General features: G+C 40.9%; 3 protein-coding genes and 1 long non-coding RNA gene across 6 annotated transcripts; 2 read left to right on the forward strand and 2 right to left on the reverse strand.

Annotated features, from left to right (window-relative positions):
- Positions 1-23,193, forward strand: LOC135434725 (GTP-binding protein Rhes). 3 transcript variants are annotated; one of them, XM_064691392.1, is made up of 5 exons: positions 1-129; positions 19,746-20,589; positions 20,664-20,857; positions 21,178-21,361; positions 21,429-23,193. In XM_064691392.1, exons 2-5 carry the CDS (start codon positions 20,108-20,110, stop codon positions 21,838-21,840), a joined length of 1,272 nt encoding a protein of 423 aa, XP_064547462.1. In that variant the 5' UTR covers positions 1-129; positions 19,746-20,107; the 3' UTR covers positions 21,841-23,193. The 3 variants fall into 3 exon arrangements, with proteins under 3 accessions (XP_064547462.1, XP_064547461.1, XP_064547460.1); XM_064691391.1 differs by lacking the exon at positions 1-129 and adding an exon at positions 3,494-3,806; XM_064691390.1 differs by lacking the exon at positions 1-129 and adding an exon at positions 5,203-5,293.
- LOC135434718 (uncharacterized) lies at positions 853-1,913 on the reverse strand. Its single transcript, XR_010437278.1, has 2 exons — positions 1,414-1,913; positions 853-1,305 (listed from the first exon to the last, which is right to left on the reverse strand). It is a non-coding gene; the product is annotated as an uncharacterized LOC135434718 (long non-coding RNA).
- On the forward strand, positions 5,178-14,163 carry LOC135434726 (uncharacterized). Its single transcript, XM_064691393.1, has 5 exons — positions 5,178-5,293; positions 12,540-12,664; positions 12,730-13,000; positions 13,060-13,209; positions 13,371-14,163. Exons 1-5 carry the CDS (start codon positions 5,261-5,263, stop codon positions 13,512-13,514), a joined length of 723 nt encoding a protein of 240 aa, XP_064547463.1. The 5' UTR covers positions 5,178-5,260; the 3' UTR covers positions 13,515-14,163.
- LOC135434727 (uncharacterized) lies at positions 13,523-14,693 on the reverse strand. The gene is made up of 3 exons (XM_064691394.1): positions 14,268-14,693; positions 13,842-14,009; positions 13,523-13,777 (listed from the first exon to the last, which is right to left on the reverse strand). The coding sequence occupies exons 1-3, from the start codon at positions 14,569-14,571 to the stop codon at positions 13,560-13,562; spliced, it is 690 nt and encodes a 229-aa protein (XP_064547464.1). The 5' UTR covers positions 14,572-14,693; the 3' UTR covers positions 13,523-13,559.
- Positions 23,194-23,273: the final 80 nt, after the last annotated feature.

Genomic DNA, 23,273 nt, shown 5'->3' on the forward strand with positions numbered 1-23,273 from the left:
GTGTGAAAAACTACATTAAAAAGTTCACACACAAATTGCATTATATCCGCGCTGCGATATATTGGCGCGTTTTTTGTTGTTCTTCTGCTCAGCGCCAAATGCCTTGGGCCAGGCCACAGAGACCATAAAGTATGTACATATATGAACGTTATAAATGCCTGTGGGCTTGCATACATTTTTTTCTTACCCCAAATAAGTTTAAGGCATTATCCTTTATTGTTGATGTAAATTCTGCATGGCGTGCTCAAGGACTTGTGCACGTATATACATATTATTAAAAAAAAAATCCATTAAAACCCGCGACGATTGCGTTTGCGATTTGGTCCGATTTGTGTTCATGTGGACCACTTGACGTCGATTGCACGGCTTTGGGAGCCTTAACACCTGGCTTGGCTTAAGGCGACGGCAAATTAGTTGAAAGCATGCTGATTTACAGCAAGTTTAGGCGCATTAAGGCATTAGCCCCGGGCCGCATCCTGTTGGTGATGCTAATGCTGATGCCTGAGTCAAACTTGGGTCGTGTTGGCATATTTGGTAATGTGATTTTTGGAGCACTTTTGTTCACGCCCGGCGACACATGTTGTGGTTCACACACACACACACACGCACACACGTTCACACGAACTTGGGGTATTGCTATACCCCGGGCGGTGTTAACATGCATGCCCCGCTCCCCGCTCATGGGCATAAGCGCTTAGTGGCTGCCAAGTTTCTACTGCAAGTTTCGTGTCGAGCAATATACATATTTATTTATATGCATATGCGGGTGTGTGTATATATGCCTGTCGCTTTATTTAAATGCCCTTTCTCAGCCCCAACTAATAATGCCCTTAAATTATACTGCTGGACAACTAACTTTTGTCGGCCCCAGGCCAATTTAATCGATATATAGACGCCGACAGTTGACGCCGTGACATACGCTGTAACATATATGTAAATATTTGATGGGCCCAGTTGGGTTCAGTTAGCCGTGACTTTGCTGCCATTCAGGACACGCTTGATTCGAAGCTCAACCTGCCGCATTTTGGGCCTTGGTAGGTCTTAGGACTGCACTGACCGTCCGGGCCATTACGATGATGACGATGCCTGGACTCGCTTCCGGCCAGCCGCCATTAAAGCTGAACGCTGCCAATCCATCTGAATCAGCGCAAACTAGAAGTATGCTGGTCAAGTACCGTTGCGGCGACAATTAATTAAAACTAATTGAGTTTGGTCAATGCTCTAGCTCTGACCCTCTGACCGCCTATTCGGCTGTCTGGATGACTGGCTGACTAATTGACTGCAGGCTGGCAGCTTGAGTTTTGGCTTAAATCGTTGTTGCAAAAAATTGTCATTTTATTAGTTGCCATTACTCTTCAAGCTACCCACGCAGGGCTTTGCGCCGCGTTATTTATGAAGTGGGCTTCTGCTCACCTGCCGTGTTGTGGGTCCGTCCGACGTCTCTGCGCCTTGCTACGCTTGATAATATTCACTTTTATTGGCTTTTAATTAATGCGAAATTGTTTGGCATTATGAATACACGGCAGTATCTCTAGCGGGGCAATTAATTTGATTACAAAACGTTTAACCGGCTCTGCGTGCTAATGAGATCTTCCAAGCCAGGGCTTACTCGGCATGATGATGATGGCCAGATACTGTCACACGTGTGCTTACCCATTTGGTTTCCAGCTCTAACAGAACAACCGACAGTCAGTCAGTTAGTCAGTCAGTCAGTCAATCAGTTAGTCCTTCCTTGGGGAGGCACTTGCTTACTGTCGCAGTCGCGCTTGGTGTTTTGTGCTTGGATGCTTCTCGTTTCAATTGTCAATTGATGCTATCAAGTCAAGCTTGTTGCCTGTCTTTTATCCCGTTAGTGCTTGGCTGATATTGCTTTGTATGCACGGCAATTGTATGCTCTACAAGTATGTGTGTGTGTGTGTATCAGGGGCACGATTTCACAGCAAACAGTTGCATTCATCAGTTGCCGCATTCAGTTCATTGACTGACTTTGTATCAGAACCACAGTTGTGTATCCTCGAACAATGCACATCATCCTTGTCTATGGGTGTTTGTTCTTTTTTCAAGCGAATTCCAGTACATAAATATTTACATGGTCCAAACACACACACAAGCACACACAGTGCCACGCCCCATCAGTCATTGCCATTGATGGCAGTTCCACTGGTTATTGGTTATTGATATAAAATCTGATTATCTTTTGATTTTCTGCTTTTATGCAAGTCTGCGATGTGCAACCAAGCGTGCCAGCTGAAAGAAGCAACTCCCACATCTCAGCTCGTATCTGAGTCGAGTTCTAGCTGGGCAGGTGCAATGTCAGCCATGAGCTATAAGCATTGATTGGAAATTTTTGTATTTGCCGTTGACATTTTACCATATTGCAATCTCTTGAAATATCTGAATTCTCTAAAGATGCTCGGGACTTCACCATATGTTATGCAGCTGGCCTTGAATTATGCTAAGTCTAATGTTTAATGTAGAATTAGAGATTGTAATCTCTCGCATCTCCAAGGGGGACCAAATAAAAGTTAATTTTGTAAGAATTGAGTCAAAGTTTGAAATATTTAATCTAGTGTCAAACTTGGCTGAATAATTTCCTTATTTTTTTAACATCGGCCAACGTAACTTCGCCTTCTCAAACCGATTCGAGCTTTGCTTAAAATCTGTCGTTAGGGGTTGGCAGCTATCTGGCAGTAACCTGCTAGATATTAATGTCAACGGCACAGTCTGGGATTTGCGGCATTTGAATGAAGCCGCAGTGGCGACCACAGGCCGTAGGCGTCAGTCAAAGACCTCCACGACATTTAAGCCCACCCGATGAGCAGCAGCAGCAGCAAACGCACATTAGCTCTTGGATATTATGTAGATGCTTTATTTTCATAATTGCCAACATCTTAGCATTTCATTAAAGAGCCCTCTCGGGGCTTAAACTTGTCACCGCTAGCGTCTATGGGGTAGTTTGCGAGAGTGACTTCATGGTGGTAACAAATGATTTGATAATCACACAAAATGATTTCAAAATCAACAGCTTAAGACATTCGAATGCCTGACTTGGGCGCCAGCACGCAGTATTTCCTAATTGTGTGTACATACGAGACTGTGTGTGTGTGGGTGTATTGGTTGATATTTTTATGACTTTGAGTTGAAAGAGCATGGAGCAGGTCGCTTGTTGCTAGCAGAAGTTTTCCCTATATGCCATGTAGAATACAGCTTGACTTTTGTTTTGTTTGCTTAACTTCATGTCAAGCAATACACTTGCATACAAACTTACGCACATGACAGACAAGTGTGACAACAACTCGAACTCGAACTCGAACTTGTACTGTAAACACTTCTGTTGTTGTTGCTGTTTGCTTTTGCTGTTAAGCAGTTAACAGTCGCTCTCACTGTTAGGCTATGCGCAGGCGCGAAACCTTCCTCAATTGAATTTCATAGTAATTTCCTGACGATGGCTGCAATACGTTTCAGATAAGGGTACGTCGGCTCCTGGTTAGGACACTCCACGCCGTTCACGGCAATTTAAATCTGAATTGACAGCGTAGTTAAAGGCGTGCTCGTTGCGTATATTACGCGAAAGCAAAACAAACTCCCAACAACCGGCCCAAAGGACAACGACTCGGCGTGCGTTTAGCTATTGACGAGCATATCGTCTAAATGTTGATGACTCGCAAATATGACTGAGCTTCTGTGAAATAGTGTGTGTGTGTGCGTGTGTATTCGTGAGATACGCATAATGTATTAAGTGTCAGCAGTAGAAGAAATACATTATAATTGCACAGGACAAGCAATTTGGTTGATGTCCCCCACAGGTGAGCTGCAATTTGTGCTTCACATAATAGAATACATTGTTATCGACAGATAGACACCATTATTCCTATCGCCCTGATGTGCCAGCCCCTAATACAATTTGGGACTATTTTATTTTATTTATTATTTGATTTGTTGTTGGTTGCCTCTGGCCAACACCGGTCAGCGCCCCCTTCCCTCCATAGCTGCCAGCATTGGACATGGCCAAGTATTTATTTTATTTTCGTTTTTTTTCTTGTGAATGTCGTGACCAGCCCTCGTCCACTTGGCCTATAAAAACCCCAAGCATTGGGTTACCCACTTAAACACTCCATTTTTTATGGCCCAACTCTTGAGTGCAGAACACTGTGGCTTTTGTCTCTTACATTTCGCTCACTTTTATAGTTGAACTTTAATCGAGGCACTTGGAATGGAGGCAACGACCACGTCCCTTTCATGTTCCTCACCCCCAAGTAATAATTGGAGCTAAAGCTAAAAGCCAGTTTGTCAACGCTACATGCTCGTCATATTTAACTGATTAAGTTGCTAAAAAATCAGGGGAAAACAAACACACGACGGCTGAGAAGAGCTGAAAGTGAAACTCGTACATTTCTGAACGAGTGTGCAAATATGTCCTGTGCCTTGCACACTTTGCTTATCTAAATTGTTTTATGCCAAAGTCCCCTACTTGTTGGGGCCCAGACCATTAAGCAGCACACACTGAAACACACACCCACCCACCCATCGCCACACACACACACACACACTCAAATATATCCTAGATAATTTTTCAATGTCATTTGACGGCAGCAAAAATTTGACATTAGCCATTAATAAATTAGCGCGCATTTTGAATTTCTGTCTGCTAATTGAATATGAGAGAGCGCTGAGCCAGAGAGCTTTTGAAGTTTCGCCTCTGATATTTTAGCACCACAAATCAAATGCCACCCACACAAATCTGAATTATAAAGACAGCCAAATATCTATGGGAGCACAGCTGTGCGTTCGCCCGAAGTAATTTTATACGTAGCTTAACCTTTAACGCCAGCGCAATCCTTTGTTTCCGCCGACGCGTCGCCTTTTCACCGCCTTTCACACATCTTTTAACGATTTGACTGGAGTTGGAGTCGGGTGCCCTGCCGCAAAGGGAAACAAATACGCCCATTGCATGGGCGTGTGTTGCCTTTTAAAAAATCTTTTTCAACAATTCTCAAAATGTTCGGTAAAATGATTTTGGGGTCCGTTGCGGCGGGTCCTTTGCAGCTGTCGCTATTTATATATACCCTGGGCTTATGAGACAAATTGAAAGATTTCTTTTCCTTACATATATGATGTACATAAGTTAAATTGATATGTTTGTATAAGGTTGAAGTATTGCTCATAATAAATCATCAAATAAATTTAATGATTTTCTCAAGATGTCAATTTTTTTGTTATTTCTTTGCTTTAAATTAGATGAAAGTTTTTCAAAATTCAAATGGATAAAACCAAAATATTAGAATTTATTAAGGTAAGACTGGGTATCATGCAGTCAATCATTGTAGCTTATTCTTCGTTCTTATTTTTGTGTCTGTTGTGATTCCTTGACATGTGTTGCCGCCGTAAACCATTTGATATTTCGCACACATTCACACGCACACCCACACAGCAACAACTGCAAGTTTGTTGTGTGCGAAGTGTGTATTATGTCTGTCTAAAACATTGTTATGAATTTTCGTTGTAATTCCAATGATTACATAGTATTTCGTACATATATGTAAGCTAAACCCAAAGGTAAGGCTTTAAAATGCCAGTCGACTCAGCGGGACACCTGTGGTCTGTGGCAACAAAGTGATACGACTTCATGTCCCTTTCGCCATTTAAGACGAAGCCAAGACTGTTTATTTTTCCCTAAAGCTAACCCACTATAAATGTATGCTCATTTAAGTGTGGAGGGTATGATGAAACAAATCGTATTTCATTACATTACTAATATATATGCGTTCATACAAAAATAGAAAAACTTTAAAATTCGCAATACTTCAACTTATGAAAATCACATAGAAAGGCGAGCGATAGAAATCTGACTGATTGACTGATTGGTGATCAACGCATAGCCCAAGCCGTAAGAGCTAGGAAGATTAGGTGGGTGAAGTTTCGTGTTCAACTTAATTTTTAAAGAGCTATACGAAAAATCATTTGAGACGTGTTTCACACTTTACGCGGAATCCAAGCTTTCTCGGTGGATAATGCGATTTAAAGATTTTTGGGCTAGGTCTTAAGTTTTGTCCGATTTGCATCAAACTTATTTTTAAAGATCTACATAAGAACTGAGTGTAAAAGTGTTTCAGCGATTTGTAGAATTATACCCACATTAGTGGTTAATTAGCGAAAACCGTTTGTATGAAAGTTGTTTGCTTACCTGCCGATCGGCTTCAAGAACATTTTTAAAGATCTTTGTCAAAATTCATCTGATGGGTGCTTCGCACTCTTTGCAAAATCCATCCCTCCTTGGTGGAAATGGGGGTTAAAGTTTATGTGGTTGATGTTTCGCGTTTCGTTTCCAAGGATCTATATGAAAAATCATTTGAGACGTGTTTTACACATTTTTTGCAGATTTTTTGGGCGAAATTTTAAGTTTGCTTATTACATATACACATACACACATGCATCCATGCATCTATGCATGTATGCATGTATGCATGTATGCATGTATGCATGCTTACATGCTTACATGCTTACATGCATACATGCATGCTTACATGCATACTTACATGCATACATGCATACTTACATGCATACATGCATACTTGCATGCTTACATGCATACATGCATGCTTACATACATACATACATACATACATACATACATACATACATACATACATACATACATACATACATACATACATACATACATACATACATACATACATACATACATACATACATACATACATACATACATACATACATACATACATACATACATACATACATACATACATACATACATATGTACATACATACATACATACATACAAACACACATACATACGTACATACATACATACATACATACATACATACATACATCTACATACATACATCTACATACATACATCTACATACATACATCTACATACATACATCTACATACATACATCTACATACATACATCTACATACATACATCTACATACATACATCTACATACATACATCTACATATATACATCTACATACATACATCTACATACATACATCTACATACATACATCTACATACATACATCTACATACATACATCTACATACATACATCTACATACATACATCTACATACATACATACATCTACATCTACATACATTTCTACCTACCCACTCCACCTCCTCCTGCTCCACCGCCTCCAGTTGCTCCTCCACCGGCCGTTGGATCCAACGTGTTCTGTCTTGTGGAATTTCAGCAAGGCCTACTTGAATTCTTGAGAATCGAGGAGGAGAGCACTTGGTATAAATTCGTTTTATTTAAATTTGGTGCTTAGCGACAAATAAGCTTGGTCTGCGTTTGGTATTAGAAAACAAACATGCATCCATACATTCATACATTCATACACTAACACACCCACGCCCACATACACACACACACATATATATATTACTTATATGCCTTCGTACAAAATGCTGGTTTTTTATAAGGAAAAGTAAATGTGATCTGTAAATCAACCTAATTACAATATATGTCAAGCTAACCCTTCAAAGAAGAGTATACATTATAAATATAAATAAATAAATTCACTTGAATCATATAACATTTCCGAGGAATTGTCAACCCTATGAACTATAAAACTAAAACTCATTTTCTTATTCTAAGAAAATATTATGGTGCTTTTTAATTTTCCACGAATGCTCACAGCAGCGGCAGAAAAGATACCACATTATATTGCCCGCCCGCGTCGGGTGGAACGCCAATTAGTGTAATTACAAAATAATAAAAAAAAACTACTTGAAGCTGAGACAAAAGCATTAAAAAAAACGCAATTCTGTGGTGCATTATGCCGTTTTTTTTGCGACTAGAACAAATTTACATTAAATTGTTTTTAATTTTTAAGCAGCTTAAGAACTGACCAACTCTCTGCGGTATTCGCAGTCTGAATGCAATTCTTGTGGTTGGCTTGAAATTGGACATGGACCCTCTGAATAAAAGATAGATGACTTTGGGTTAAGCGTCAGCTTGGTTAGAGACATTATAATAACATCCATCATCCTGGACTATATAGGGATGACAGCAACAAATGTTAAGGCTCTTCGCTGTGTAAACATGGCCCATTTTTGTTTACCAAAAATGCTAGGGTTTGCTGTATTTTTAGGGTGTTGTTGGTGCGTTTGAGGGCCAACAGGCAAGTGGCCTTTGAGGGCCATTTGGCGTGCTGATTTCGCCGCACGTCCTGTATCTATGTGTAAGCATGTATATGGACCAATAATAAGCCATTTCGTGCACATAATTGGCGGGGGCAGACGGCGAGTAAATAGCCATAATTAATGTATACTCCTACAATATAAACATAAATGTGACCTGACCGAAATACAAAAAGTGGCTGAAAGTTCACGTCACTGACAAAAAACAAAAATAACGGAAGCCACAAGGCGAGAGCTACGGAAATTGTTTGTCACCGCGTTTTTTTTTTGCGTATGTGTGTGCGTGTGTGTGAGTATCTGTGTGTGCGTGCGTAATACTCACGCGGGAATGTATGCAATAAAGGCTATTGCTTCATTGATACGCAAACAAGCGCGCGATTTGTAACGATATAGCTTTTCTTTTATGTATATTTTGCATTGCATACACAGTATCAGTATTTCGCACCGAAAACAAGCAGCGAAAATTGCCAAAGACAACAGGAAAACATATTTTCGTGGACGAGGACATCATTGCCTGATTGCGTTGACATAATCGCATTGACAGCCAACGCATCCTGCGGATATTTGCAGCCGTTGCGGCTTGTAGTGTTCGAGCAAAAATCATTTTCGCTTATAATGTAGAGATACAAATTTTCTGCACATATCCTTCTGAATCCCATTCATTCGATAATCAAGTTATATGAATCAACTAGACTGACTTAAAAAATGCATTATGCTAGGACAAACTTTACTTAATTGGATCAGAAAATTGTATCAAACAAAATGTTTGCTTCTAGCACTAACTAAGCCTGATAGTAAAATCTCTTTGAAAACTTCAAAATCACATTACTTTGACAAAACTCAATCGGCTTTTATGTTTGCTGGCAATTCGAATAAGATTTTGACATCTAGTTTAATTCTGCTCGTATTTGGATATTTATGTATGCTAAGATAGATAGCTGTTCCATACGGGGTATCTCACAGTGTTGTAATTGTCTATTACTTCGAAGAAGATATCGTTTATTCTCGCACAAAGCATGCTCGGTTTTGCATAATTTTGCGACACATTAAGCCTTAGTCCCAGAAACTTCAATCAAGCACAAAGCCTTTTTATTTTTGATAATAGAAAAATTAAATGAATGCAAACTGTTGTGAATTTGCCGCTGCACAAAGGATGTCTCGAAATTATGCGCTCCGCTCTCGAGGGTGCCATTGTCATTGACAAGTGGTGACAGCTGCTCCTTTCTGTGCCCCTTCTTCTTCTTCTTCCTGTTCTTCTTGCTGCTGTTGTCCTGGCTGTCTGGAGTCCTTTGTGCCGTCGCGCACTCGCTGCGCTGTGACGTTTTTATTACAAAGGCTCATGAATTTTATTTGGCACGAAAATAGCAGGGCGGTCTACTGTTGCCAATTTGATGAGCATTTTTGGGCGATTTTCGTTTTTGGCCTTGGCTGCAACATGAACGCGAATGCCGTGACAGCAGCGACCAGAAACGGAAAGCCAGCCACCCAGGAAGCACACAGTAGGCGCTCCAACTATGGGCTCAAGATTACGAAAATTGTTTACACAATGCGCCAGCGTGGCATGCGCTGCCCACCACAGCTCTAATTAAAAAAGTTTCACGTTTAACCGCTTGAGTTGGCAGTACGCACGCACACTAGAGTGTGTATGTGTGTGTATGTGTGCGTACGGTATGTGTGGCATGTGTGTTGTGGCAGGATGTGTGTATTAGTGCGTGGCTAGACAATCAAAACTTTTGTTCAAGCAGATCCACAGCAGCTTCAAAGCCAACCCGAGCAACTCGAGCAACTAGAAACCTTACCGCAAAACGCACGGCTGGCGACCTCAGATTTCTTGGCTCCCACGCAGCATCCTCGACGACTATAAAATTAATGAAGCGCCTCTGTTTCGAGCATTCAGCTGGCGGCTATTGCCACAAAAGAGACATTAAAGTTGTCTTTGCCTTTGCTGTCAGTTGACATGGTTGTTGCTCTAGTCTCGTGCTGGCTTCACATTGCTGATGCGTATTTAAATATGCGCATAAAAGCTACGGACGCCAGTCAGGATTTATGACCTGCGGCCGTTGGGGGTCCCTTTTTGGGCGCGCCTCGCCCATTTTGTGGCTAATCTCTGATGTACACTTAATTATGTGGCACGCTTGCTGATTGCCGCAGATCTATGGCAGCTGCCAACCCTTTCTATACCCGCGCCCAAAGGGCAACCACCTTTTAAATAAGTGTCTAATTATGCACTAGCAGAGCAATATAAATAATTTATATATAATCGAAAAGTGATTTTATCTCATAGTATCAAATTAGTTATATGTGGCGTATGATTAATTATTTAATTTGACTGTACTAATCAAACTGTAAACTATGCGTACAGGTATTTCATAGTCGGTCATTGAGTTCTTAGCTAATTCCATTAGACTTAATGCATTGTCGCATACCCTTTTGAGTCTTTGTGTGTGCCATGTAAATTTCATATAGTTAATCCTGTTAGTTAGCCAAGAAAAAGTATGATACATTTTTTACAATTTCATTGGCCTTTTTCTTTGTCGGTGGCAGTGCAAACAAAATGGCCAAAAAAAAAATGTGAAACGCTAAAAATGCATGAGAAAGGAGGCGGAACTGCGGGGCCATGTTCACTGCATGAAATATGCACTGCAAATTCAGTGAAAGCTGCGCAGCAGCTGCAAGTTTGCCATGGTATAAAAAAGAGACAGCAAAATTGAGCAACTGGCAAAAAGAAACGCAAAAATTTCTTTTCGCAACTCGCCCTGCATTCCACTTATTTTACACTACACTGCCTGCCATAAAGCAATCAATTCGAGCAGAGTGCGTGCACTCTCTAACGTCAATCTGTGGGATTTGATGCCGACCAACAACACCTTTGACAAGGAGCACTCGAACAACATTGAATACGCTGCGAGAATTTTAGACCATGTTAGTAATTGCTTTTAAGCGAAACTCTTGCGAAGTGCCACTGTCCTTGGCCGCAGCGAATGACCACTAATCCATCAAACAGTCAAACAATCAGGCAACACTTGAATTTATTTGAAACACTTGATAAATATCTACAATTAGTTAATTTGCTCAAATTCAATAAAATTGAATATGAATAACCCCATTTGTTCTATTTTCTGTTTGCAACTCGGGTCACTTGCGCATTTGATTGAATCAAGTAATATTCACTTGTCATGCGATTGAATGATTACGATTAGGGCAATCAAAGCGCAGGAATAGCGCGAATAGCGCGTTTCATGTAAATTGGTCGCGACCCCAAGGCAAACTTATAGCAAGAAACGCGAATCTTGAATTAGTTCGAATATAAAATTCATCTGCGCTGCCAGTTAACATTACGCATACGCCCTGTGGTACTATAAATTATACTCTCACAGGACTAAAGACAAAAGCCACTGAATACACAAAGGCAACTACTGTCACTTAACAGAAAAAGAAGTCGAAATAACTTTCAATACAATAATTGACTGAGTTGAAGCTTACGCGCCGTAATCTATTGATTTAATGTGGGACAAGAATATCATACATATTAGCCACAATTCGAAGTCTAGACTGACAAAATCAATTTTTATAAGACAATAATAATCTTCTTAAGAGTTTAAATAAACGTTCTTTTTGTTATTAACAGAGCTTCTGCAAACAGGCCTGTTATCAACAGAGTATCTGACAGTTGAGAGTGCTCGCAAACAAACTTGTTCGTAGCACAAAAATTTAAAATATGTTTTCATTATATTTTGTTTTCTTTTTTTTACTTTGTGCAAATGAAAAGCAAAGCATTTTCCAGCAGCAGCACAAGAGATAGAAAACAAATTTGTAGGGATTATTGCAAAAATTCATTACAGACTTCGATACAGAAAATTGTTTTGGCTTAAATACTTCGGAGCTTTGTGTCCACTATCTCACATCTTATAAGATATCCGTTTAAGGAGTTAATATGACACGGTCACAATTGAATAGTAGCAAAGCGCTGAAAATTTGTACTGTCCAAGTTTTGAGGTCGTGTGCTGTGTGTTAAAAAGAAAGTTGTAGCAAACTTTGGCATCGATTCGAATGGTGGCGCGCGCCTCATGTTGTAAGTGCTGGGTAAACTTTTAATTATTGCACACTTGCGACGTTCAATTTGTGCGCGATGTTGCAAGATTGAAAAGTTTCTAGAGCTCAATTATGTACGAGCTTGAAATGTATGTCTTAAATGCTATAGCGCCAATTTATTGGGTTAAATTGTTGTTTGATTTTTGGGACAGTTTTCCGGAGGGCCCAGAGTCAGAGATACGGAGAGACCTAGGTGGCATTTGTATTTGTTTTGACTTGGGAGTAAATATTTTAAATTTTTTGTAACAATGTTTCAAACACGTCTTAAGAGTCTTACCGAAAGGGCGGAGAAGGCCGAGGACCGACGTCGTTTCGTTTTTCGAACTTTTTTGCTGTTCATCGCATTTCTGCTGCTTGCCGTACTCCAATGGATAGCGATAACGGCCTTAGCTGGGTAATATACTCTATTGGGCTTCAATTAAGACCAACTACAGCTATAATGTGCTGTTCCATCTACAGAAGCAAAATAACTGCCCTGGTGTATAGCCATGAGGTTGCACTTTTGATAGTGTTCTTTATGAGCATTATGTTCTTCCTGATGTTCGCCGTTAGCTCCCAAATACGGAAAATGTCTTGCATGAACTGGATCCTTACTCTACTTGTAGTCGAGGGCCAGATCGTGGCCATCGGACTCCTGGTTGTTAGGACAAATATGCTGCGGCTGCTGCTTGGCTTTCTAGTTGCCTTGATAATCATAGTTTTGGCCTCGTTAGTGGCCATATTTGTATCGGTAAGTTTCAAAAGAATCTAGCACAAGTAACTCCAAGTCCATATCGCTATGCCATCCAGTTTGACCTTACGAAATATGCAACAATATTGTTCTTGGTGGACTTCATTATGCTTGTGCTCTGTGTTTATACTATCACCTACTTCTTAATCCTCAATCTGAGTTGGCCCTTTTTCCTGTACGCTTTTGTCATCGTGTTGCTGGTCTTGCCCGTAAGGCGTTGCTTATTGTTATACTTGCCTTTGATGACCACATCTCACTTATAATAACACGTACACATCACACACACACAACACACACACACACACACATAAACACGCACACTAACACGCACCCATGTCACAACCACTCGACATGCACTCGCCATTTACAGATTGTGATGTATCATGTGCAATCGGTTATGGGTAATGGGCAAGAGCGGACCGCCCTGCATGATGACAAGTTATCCGCGTTGCTATTGTTCCACGATTTTCTGGCCCTGTATATGCTAACATTTTACTGGCGACCCACTAAATAAAAGCCATGTTTCAGACATGCCCTTGCGCTGGGCAGAAGCTCGTCTCTATTCAAGCTCTTTCTGTCTCAGACAAACATCCATGCGGTTTCTGGAAAAGGCAGGCAACGTCCTCTGCAGGCAGCCTGTCGGTCCCAGTTGATGCAGCATTATGTGATCCCGACACAGAATCAGTCCATCACCGTCGCAATCCCTTGCGTAGGATGTTATGAAGCTCCGCACAGTTTCTGTGGCACACTCCGGACTTGATACGCAGCTCTCGTAATCTGGAATGATGTTTTGTAGGGCTTAGTCAATGGTCAAAGGAAGCCAGCTGGCAGCTCGCATTACCCTGTGCTCCAATGAGCTGACCGAGCCGTATCGCATCCTGCCAATACGGCCGGGAGATACGATAGATGCTGCATGGGCTCGCCCCGCACATTGCCGGCTTATGGTCCGTGGTCGTTGCTGCAATGCACTCCAAACAGTCATCGCTGAGGAGAGGTGAGCCAAGTGCAGCTGCAATGAATGGACAGATGAGTTTCGGTGAAATCAACAGAGCCCTAGCTTACAGTGCTAAATGCTCCACATTTACAAGACAACAAATTTTGGTTTTTATAAGTGTTAAAATATGTCTGTTATCTCCTCTTCAATATATGTATATATATTTATATAGATGTATACATTTGGTTAGCATAAACATGCTGGGGTGATTTAATGGGTACTCTGAACGTGACCGAGTTCTTTGGCAAATAACTCGCACTTATCATGACTTACCCACGGCCGGAGCAGTGACCACTTCAAAGGGGAGTATCACTTCGCTGGCAGCATTCTCCTTTCTCGCCAGCGCGATGTTCAGGCGCCCGAGATGATTCTTTTGCTTTAGATGCATGTAAATGGCGCCCCCGATAAGCATTAGCGCCAGCAAAATGGCAGCTGAGCTCAGCAGCTTCTTAATGCGACACTTTCCATACTTTGCCCAACTGCTTCGCTGTTGTTGTTGCTGTTGCTGCCGCTGGCTGCTCTGCAATAGTCGCACCTCAACTGGGGAAGGGGCTATATTTATCGGAGTCGTTGACATTGTGGATGCACTTTGTGGTGGCACTTAATAAATTAGCGTTCTAATTCTTCACTTGTCAGCGTAACGGAGGCTCTTTCGGGTGCGGGTTGTACAGGTACTCGTCTGATACTGGGCGATAACCCCAGCAAATGTACTCGAATGCTAGCTCACTTAGATTATCGCACTCTCTCTCGCTCTCTCTCTCTCTCTCTCTCTGTTTCACTGTTTGGCCAGTAATTGATGCTTGCGGTTTCGGAGCGGGCGCTCTCTATCTTGACAGCTCGGGGCTTATCTGAAACCGCAAAACATGCTCATATTCTGGGCTGCTCACGGGCTGCCCCTCAGTCAATTGCTGTTGTTCTATGCCACGCTCCGCACATAAAACGCAGATGTGCTCGCCGAAATTAGGTGTCGATTGCATTTGCTAGTTCGACTTCGCATATGACAATTTACGGCGGGTCTGGAACTGGGCTTGGATCTGGCTCTGGGTGGGCGTACAACCTTACGCATTTGTATGCACGTACTGTAAGCAAATATGAAAAGTTGTTGAGCACATTGCAAACTGGCAGCGCAACCATTTGGCAAGCATGTGGCACGAGCAGAGGCGTCGGCAACAATTGTCGGAAGGGCAACATGGTAAGTGGCAATGGGAACTTTTGAATTATTTGTGTGCACTCAAAGCACATCAATCGTTATTTGGAAGCAAAAATTGATTAATGTCACTTATCTAATCCTTGTCTGCATTGGATCTTTGTTTTTTTCTTTGGTATCTATGCGTTTAAAACATATATGCGTGTTAAACATATATGTATATAGCACATATTCAAATTTATCATGAATTCTGAAAATCTTCAAAAATTTGTACATAATAAATTATAGTATGCGTCAATCATCTTCTAAGACTAGTTTTTGAGTAAGTAAAAATTAACGGTCTTTAGACAACCGCTGGCTGCCGAAATTTTTCTTAAAATCAGCCACAATACCAGGGGCTTTATAGCCATTTATAGCCGTTTGTAGCGGTTTTTAGCAGAATTTTAGTAGTTAGTACTGCATACTTTCGTGCTGCCTACATAATACGTTGAAATTAAAATTAAAATTAAAAAAACTCGTGTACCATATGTCCGATTTCAAATGATATACCTCTTTCTTCTCGTACGGATCCCGACTATCGATTGACACCAAAAATCGGAATTCTAAGAAATGGCCCAATTTGAGAAAAACTACTATGTTTTTTGCAAAAATTACGATGTTTGCTGAAAATGGCTGTGACCACGAGTCGAACGAGACCAATCTTTCCAAGATCGGGGCTTAGTTGGCCGAGATACAGCTATTTAAAAATCGCGAAAAAATGCCGTTATAATAATAATAATAATTCGGCTAAAAATGGTCCGATTTTGAAGAGTTATACCTTTTTGAACTCGTACTGATCTCTGGAATCGACTTGCGTACCACGTTTTTTGTTTGGAAATCCAAAATTTGTGAAAAAAACAGGCAGACGAACAAAAATCTAAAATTTCATTGCATACCCAAACGGAGCGGTGGAGCAGCTGGTGGAGCAGCTGAAGTACCAGTACGAATCTGCTTTAGGGAAGGGAACGCTCCGCAGGGAGTCTGGGAGTCTTCCTGACCTAGGAGTGGCCAAAGTCGGGGACGTCATAAACAAACAGACTGCAAACTACATAACGCGACTGGGAAACCATCCAAATCGACTGGCTAGGCGCCTTCTAAAGATGCGTCGAATTGGAGGAGTCCGAACGCGGAGGAGATTGCGGAGGTCTCATCCAATCGATCTCCCAGATCGATATATATAGTCACCGTAACTTTGTTAATTTTATATTAGACTTAATAGTAGACTAAGTAGTATTGTAAATTATGTATACGTTTTAGTTTTGCAACTTTTGTAACTATGTAGATACATACTGGTTGTGTGCGGGTAAGAATAGGAGAAAGAAAAATAAATTTAATACGTATAAGTAATAGTACGATCAGAGAAAATTGGTATAGGCACAACAACTTGTTAATACAAAACGTATAATCGCTTAATAGGGTAAAGTACAAGAAAGAAGTTATTTAGATTGCTAAAACACTTACTATAAAAGCATCAAAACCTACAAGGAATACTTTCTTTCGACTCATGGCGTATCGGGGAATGCACGGTCTGCATAGATAGCTTCGTAGCATTTACAGTTAAGCTGTGCTTTGCCAACGATCAGTTTCATATATAGAGATAAATATATATTTATAATAACCTACTAACCTGTAAATCTACACGCACGAATATGTTATAGTCATCTATCAGTAGGCGGGAGTCGAACTTTTATAAACGAACATCACTGAAAGAACAGAAAAGTAGAGATAATGTTAATTAGCTCAAGAACGCAGCTTCCTTGCTAAACCTTAATTGAATTAATGAGAATCGCGTAGAAAAGCAATATTTACTTATAGGTTTATTGTTAATTTTCAACTCAGCTCAACAATACACACACATATTTAAACATATTTAAAAACATAAAAGCTAACATGCAAACATACTCTTCTAATAGTTGTTACTTTTATTCTAAATATAATAAGACAAAATTTTGTTAATAATGCATACAAGTTTTAACAGTGAGCTCCGCCATAGCCGCCGCCTTCTCCAACATAAAAGCCGCCGCCTTCTCTTTTGCTTAAGCAGCCGCCTCCTCAAAAATTGAAGCTGCCTGCTCTTATGTCGAAGCTGCCGTCTCCTCCAATATGAAGTGAAGCTTGTGGGACTTACTTAAATTCTTGAGAATCGAGTAGAAGGGCATTACTTAAGGAAACGATTTTTTTTTATATTTGCATCGTATGCTTGGATGCATACATACATACAAATATACATACATACATACATATATACATACATATGTACATACATACATATGTACATATATATATACACACACATACATACATACATACATACATACATACATACATACATACATATATATACACACACGCACACTCACACATACATACATACATTCATACATGCGTACATACATACATACATACATACATACATACATACATACATACATACACTTACACACATACATACATACATACATACATCTACATACATTTCTACTTACCCGCTCCACCTCCTCCTGCTCCACCGCCTCAAGTTGCTCCTCCACCGACTGTTGGAGCCAACGTTTTCTGCCTTGTTGTATTTCAGCAGGGCCTACTTAAATTTTTAAGAATCGAGGAGGAGAGCATTTAAAAAAGCATTTAATTTAAATTTGCAGCGCAGTGGTATCAAACATAGACTGTGTTAAGTTAAAGAAATCATTCATGAGTACGTGCGTCTACACGCATACATACACATATGTACATACATTCATACATACATACATATATGCATACATACATACATGCTTGCATACTCACGAACCTTGATTTATTCACGAATAAATTTGTATTCTAATGATATAATGATCACGATATTGATGTTAGACGAATGAATAAAAGACTGTTATTTTAGAAATCAATCCTAATAGATGCCTTCCAGCTAAAAACAGTTGTCTCGCTATCATGTTTGCCAAAATAGCTTACGTCTCAGCTTTACGTAACCAGATTAACTCCATTCTCCAACTTAAAATAGTTGTGAGACAGTTTTATTTTTAAACCACTCTAAATATTTCCCCTAGAGCTTCAATTTAAGCTGTCAATGGCTGAACATGGGTGGAAAAAATCTCATGTACGCGACAGGACCAGCCCACTTAGCAGCTGCTGGCCAGGTGCAAAGCTTAATGTGTGCCGTCATTTAGTTGATTGTTTTTATATACCCTGTAGCAAATTTGTTGGATCTGATATCTGATTAATTGGTTTGCATGTACAAAGAAATTGGAAATAGATAGACAATAGCATAAGAATAGAAAATGTTTTTGCTCAAGTGGATTTAAGCGAACATCATTATTTATGTAAAGCTTAGGTATGGAGAAGATGCTTGCATGCAAGTATTTGGGTGTATATGTATACAGGTATATATGAGTACTCTACATGCTCTACTCTCTCTCTCTCTCTCTCTTTGAGCGAGGATAAATCTTACCCTGATTAGTTCTAATTCCATTAAATAATTTGCTAAAATATGAATCGCTTTTGTAATAAAATATATATATCTTTCGTAAAACTCATTCATTTTAACGGACTGCAAGCATCACGTTAAGCTTACCCGATAATTCTTCGTGTTAAGCAATTTAAACGAAGTGCAGGGTATTTGTCAGTTGTTGTTGTTATGTTTTAAGTTGTTTGTGTTTCCTCGCACATTGCTCGGTTCGTTGGCCTTGTGTGTGTCGCTTTCAAATGTCATCATTGTCTTAAGGCATTTCCTGCGCTCCTCTTGGCCAAAGTAATTTGCGTGTTTTCTTACAAAACACATGAGAATGGCTGCGGGCAGGGGCCGAAAAACCGAATTCAATTATGGTATCGTTTCAAGTAGTTCTTTAAATGGCTTTTTGTTCGCACCGTTAAGGCCAGGGGGTGGCCAGGGGGCAACAATGGAGCGTGGTTCCGGCAAGGTCCTTGGTCGGGTTGGGCGAACGAGTTAGTGTGTATTACATGCACATACTTATAATGTACTCATTATGTGGCACATTCTTGTTCTTGCATATTTTCCAACCGAATTCCTTTGAGCAGCGGCGCTGGCATTAAAAAGTGCCCAGAAGCTGGGCGCTCTAATGGCGAAATTCGAGTCGTAGCACTTGCTGCACTCGATTACGGTCGGCACTTTCCGGTTTGATACCGTCCATTGGCTTGTTGCTTTGCCTGCATTTGAATGGGTGAGGGGCAAGGGGAAGGGGCAAGTGGGCGACAGGGTGTTGCTGCTGGTGTACCCTGAACACGTAGCGAGCTAAAACAAAGTTAATTAGATTTGTTGCAAGATGGTCATTATTGAACCCAAATGGTCGTTGGATGGGCGGAGGGGGGAGGCAGCATCAAGCCCTTTTAATGGTCAGCTAGTGCAGTCATTTTGAAATTTGTATGCGCCATTTTTATGTGGTTTACTCGCCTGGAACGGCCCGTGTCCATGCAATTACCCAGTTGGATGGCAGCTCTTTGCCACTGGGCATTGCTCAACTTAAATCTCGGTTGTTCTTTATGCAGTTCGCGTAACGTTTTTACGTATTTACGAGCAGTTGCGTGTAAAATGTGTGCATTTCTCTTTGCAGCTAAACCAGGCAACAAGCAGGATAACGTCCAGAGCGCTGAGGGCTGCCGGTAAAAGTTATATTATTAACAGGTTCAGAAATCGGGAATGTAAATGTGGCCAACGGCAAAGTTGTCTGATTGAAAATGCAAAGCGCATACAGAAACTGATTGCGTGGCTAAAACGAATTTTGTGGCTGGAGAAAACAAGTAATCAAGTGCACACAGGTAATCGTCTAACCCACCTGTCTATCCCTTTGCCCGTTGTACGCTGCGTATGCGTAATAAGCAGCAGCAACAGCACGTGCGTATCGAGAGGAGGGTGCACACAGGGAGACGGGCAGGCACAGTTGACCATTAAAGTGGCGGAAATGACACAGACAAAATGTATCGCTGCAAAAATTGGTTTTGTGCGCGCAGCAACAACAACAACTACGTCGACGTGGCACTAAATGAACCGGGCCAAGCCACGACGTCCACGCTACCACCGACGCCCAAAAGCAACAGTAACAGCAACAGCAACAGCATCAATAGAGCTCGCAACAAGGCCAATAGCAATCAGCCGGCAAACGCGAGTGCGACCCACAGATCAACACCCACCGATGATCCACCGCAGGCAGCAGCAGCAGCAGCAGCCCATGTGGTCACCTTCCTGGAGGATGCACCGAGCAGTAGTAACGGCGGCGTAACCAGCAGCCGGATTGTGACCACCGCTGAGCAGCATCAGGCTCACATGTTGGAGCATCATTCCAATTTGGATGCCATCGAGCAGGCCGACGATTTCATTTATGGTCCTGGTGCAGGACTTTCGCTGTGCGACGACAGCCTGCCCTCGGCCAAGAATTGCTACAGACTTGTCATGTTGGGGTGAGTTTTCGTATAATCAAAGCCATACGAGTTGGTCCTTCGGCCGCGTACTCAAAGGCTACTCCACTTTGCAGGTCGTCACGCGCTGGCAAATCGTCGATTGTGGCACGTTTCCTGGGCAATCGCTTTGAGGAAGCCTACACGCCAACTATTGAGGAGTTTCATCGTAAATTGTATCGCATACGAAACGAGGTCTTTCAATTGGATATTTTGGATACTTCTGGCTATCATCCGTTTCCCGCAATGCGTCGTTTGTCATTTTTAACGGGTGAGTCGGATGTGTGTCTGTGTGTGAGTGTGTGTGTGTGTGTGTGTGTGTGTTAGCCGCAATCATATCAAACGCACGTTTCATCACTTAAGTTGCCGAGTTCCCGCCGCTATTTAATGTGCTATAAATTATCATAAGAATCAGCCACAGCTGGAGCTCTGCCGGAGTCAGTTATTTGTTCCCACACACACACACACACACTCACAGCTTCCGCTAGTGCCCATGTGCGATAAAGGACCCAATAAATAAGCAATAAATTTGTATTAGCTAAATCAAATATTGTTAAATATTTCATTTGATGGCATCGATTTGCATTGCAGGCGATCTCTTTATATTGGTGTTTAGCATGGACTCTCGTGAATCCTTCGAGGAGGTTGTGCGTCTGCGGGAGAATATACTGGAGACGAAGTGGGCGGCACTTAACCCAGGCTCGGGCTTCAAGAAGAAAAGTCTGCCAAAAATACCCATGATACTGGCGGGCAACAAATGTGATCGCGAATTCAAGTGAGTCAACAATCAATTTGATCAATCAATCAATCATTTAAAATTTCAATTGTTTTCATTCGAACAGAACCGTGCAACTGGACGAGGTTATGGGCTACATAGCTGGGCAGGACAATTGCTGCACTTTTGTGGAATGCTCAGCACGCCAAAACTATCGCATCGACGATCTGTTCCATGCGCTGTTCATGGTCTCCAACCTGCCCCTGGAGATGACACCGAACCAGCACCGACGCCTGGTGTCCGTCTTCGGTGCACCCTCTCCACTGCCTCCGCATGGCTCGGCCGTTGGTGGCACCAAGAAGAATGCCCTGTCCATCAAGCGCCGCTTCAGCGATGCCTGCGGCGTGGTCACGCCCAATGCACGGCGTCCCAGCATACGCACCGATCTCAACCTGATGCGCTCCAAAACGATGGCCCTCAACGATGGCGGCGAGGGGGTGCGCAATACATCCCGCTGGAACCGCTGCGCCATCATGTGAATCTGCTCATTAGGAAACAGCTTCGAATTCTGGCGTCCATGTGATAGTAGTGAGAAGCGGTCACAGTGTGGTCGAGGCCACCAGAGCGATATAGAAAGAGATAGAAATAGAGACAGAGATAGAGACAGAGAGAGATCTTAATTTTAAACGCAGCGTTTGGGTGATTTCGTTATGTAATGTAAATACTTGAGCACATACTTATACAAAATAAAACTAGGAACATGTATGTGGCCTAGGCAAGCATGCAAATTTAATATGCATTTTGCATTTTTTCGCATTGTTATTATACTATTAGCAAAGCAAACAATTCGAATATAGAATATTATGCATATTTAATCACAGTTATCGAACAGCACCCCGTATCTGCCAGCCTCTTCTATGTAAACAGACCAAATAGCCTACGTCTACGTTCTACAAATATTTACATATTCGATTTTATTGTAATTTTTATCGGCACTTTGTTTTTTAATTGACGCACACAAAAAACACACACAAAATGCAGGCGACAATAATGTTAGGATGTACTTGGAATTGGTACTTGTTATTCGACTCGGTTTAAGATTAATAACAAAACGGAATTTGAATGAATTGAAATGATAACTCATAGTTAATTTAATTGTTATTGTTGATTGTTGTTGATGTTACCACGTTCCTTTCAGACGTTTAATAACAAATACACCCCCGATTTGCATATCAGCCAATAAAACCCAAAAAATAATCAAAAATCAAAATCTAAGCACGCCAAAACCGTAAACCCAAAAACTTTAGACCTAGAGGGTCCAATAAAACACTATTGTAATACTTGTACACCGAGCAACCAGACCTAAAGAACAAATACTTAAAACTACTCTATGCCAATACATAATCATATACAATGAGTACATATATGAGTATATATTATACTACACTCATACACATACATATACATATACATAAACACGTATAGCGTTAAACCGAATTTATGTGTAGTAAATTCGAGTTTCAATTTAACCTAAGCAACAGCAACAATTTTCGCGAGTTTAACTAAACCTTTAACACAAGTATTATGAGTAAAGGAATTAACAATTTCAATATGAAACAAAGACCAAATTAACATTATACTATATACAATACAATACTTATATACCTACTATATTATATACTACTTATATCTAAACTGATCAAAATTCGTTAACATAAAAGTTATTTAAAATTTCGACGCGAATATTGCATTATTCCAAGAAGTGCTAATATTTACAATTTTCATGGAATGGGACACACATACTACGTTACGATTAAAGGTTAATATAAATATATATATATGTATACATATATTGTATTAATAACAACCTTAACAATTATGGGCAATGGGCCCGGTATTTGCAAGGTATGTTAAGTATAAAATTTACATTTTAATGCTTTGGATTTGCATTGTTTATTATGATTAAATAAAA

Source organism: Drosophila montana, unplaced genomic scaffold, assembly GCF_035044405.1.
Source record: "Drosophila montana isolate Dmon_TW-CO22-7 unplaced genomic scaffold, ASM3504440v1 contig_3438_1, whole genome shotgun sequence".
In the NCBI taxonomy this organism is placed as follows: Eukaryota; Metazoa; Arthropoda; class Insecta; order Diptera; family Drosophilidae; genus Drosophila; species Drosophila montana.

Coding starts and splice junctions, on each gene's coding strand:
- LOC135434726 (XM_064691393.1), top strand. CDS start 5,261: ATGGATAAAACCAAAATATTAGAATTTATTAAG. Junction 5,294..12,539: donor AAATATTAGAATTTATTAAG/GTAAGACTGGGT, acceptor ACACGTCTTAAG/AGTCTTACCGAAAGGGCGGA. Junction 13,001..13,059: donor TAGTGGCCATATTTGTATCG/GTAAGTTTCAAA, acceptor TATGCCATCCAG/TTTGACCTTACGAAATATGC.
- LOC135434725 (XM_064691392.1), top strand. CDS start 20,108: ATGTATCGCTGCAAAAATTGGTTTTGTGCGCGCAGCAACAACAACAAC. Junction 20,590..20,663: donor TACAGACTTGTCATGTTGGG/GTGAGTTTTCGT, acceptor TCCACTTTGCAG/GTCGTCACGCGCTGGCAAAT. Junction 20,858..21,177: donor TCGTTTGTCATTTTTAACGG/GTGAGTCGGATG, acceptor TTTGCATTGCAG/GCGATCTCTTTATATTGGTG.
- LOC135434727 (XM_064691394.1), bottom strand. CDS start 14,571: ATGTCAACGACTCCGATAAATATAGCCCCTTCCCCAGTTGAGGTGCGA. Junction 14,010..14,267: donor GGTCACTGCTCCGGCCGTGG/GTAAGTCATGAT, acceptor CATTCATTGCAG/CTGCACTTGGCTCACCTCTC. Junction 13,778..13,841: donor TCAGCTCATTGGAGCACAGG/GTAATGCGAGCT, acceptor ACATCATTCCAG/ATTACGAGAGCTGCGTATCA.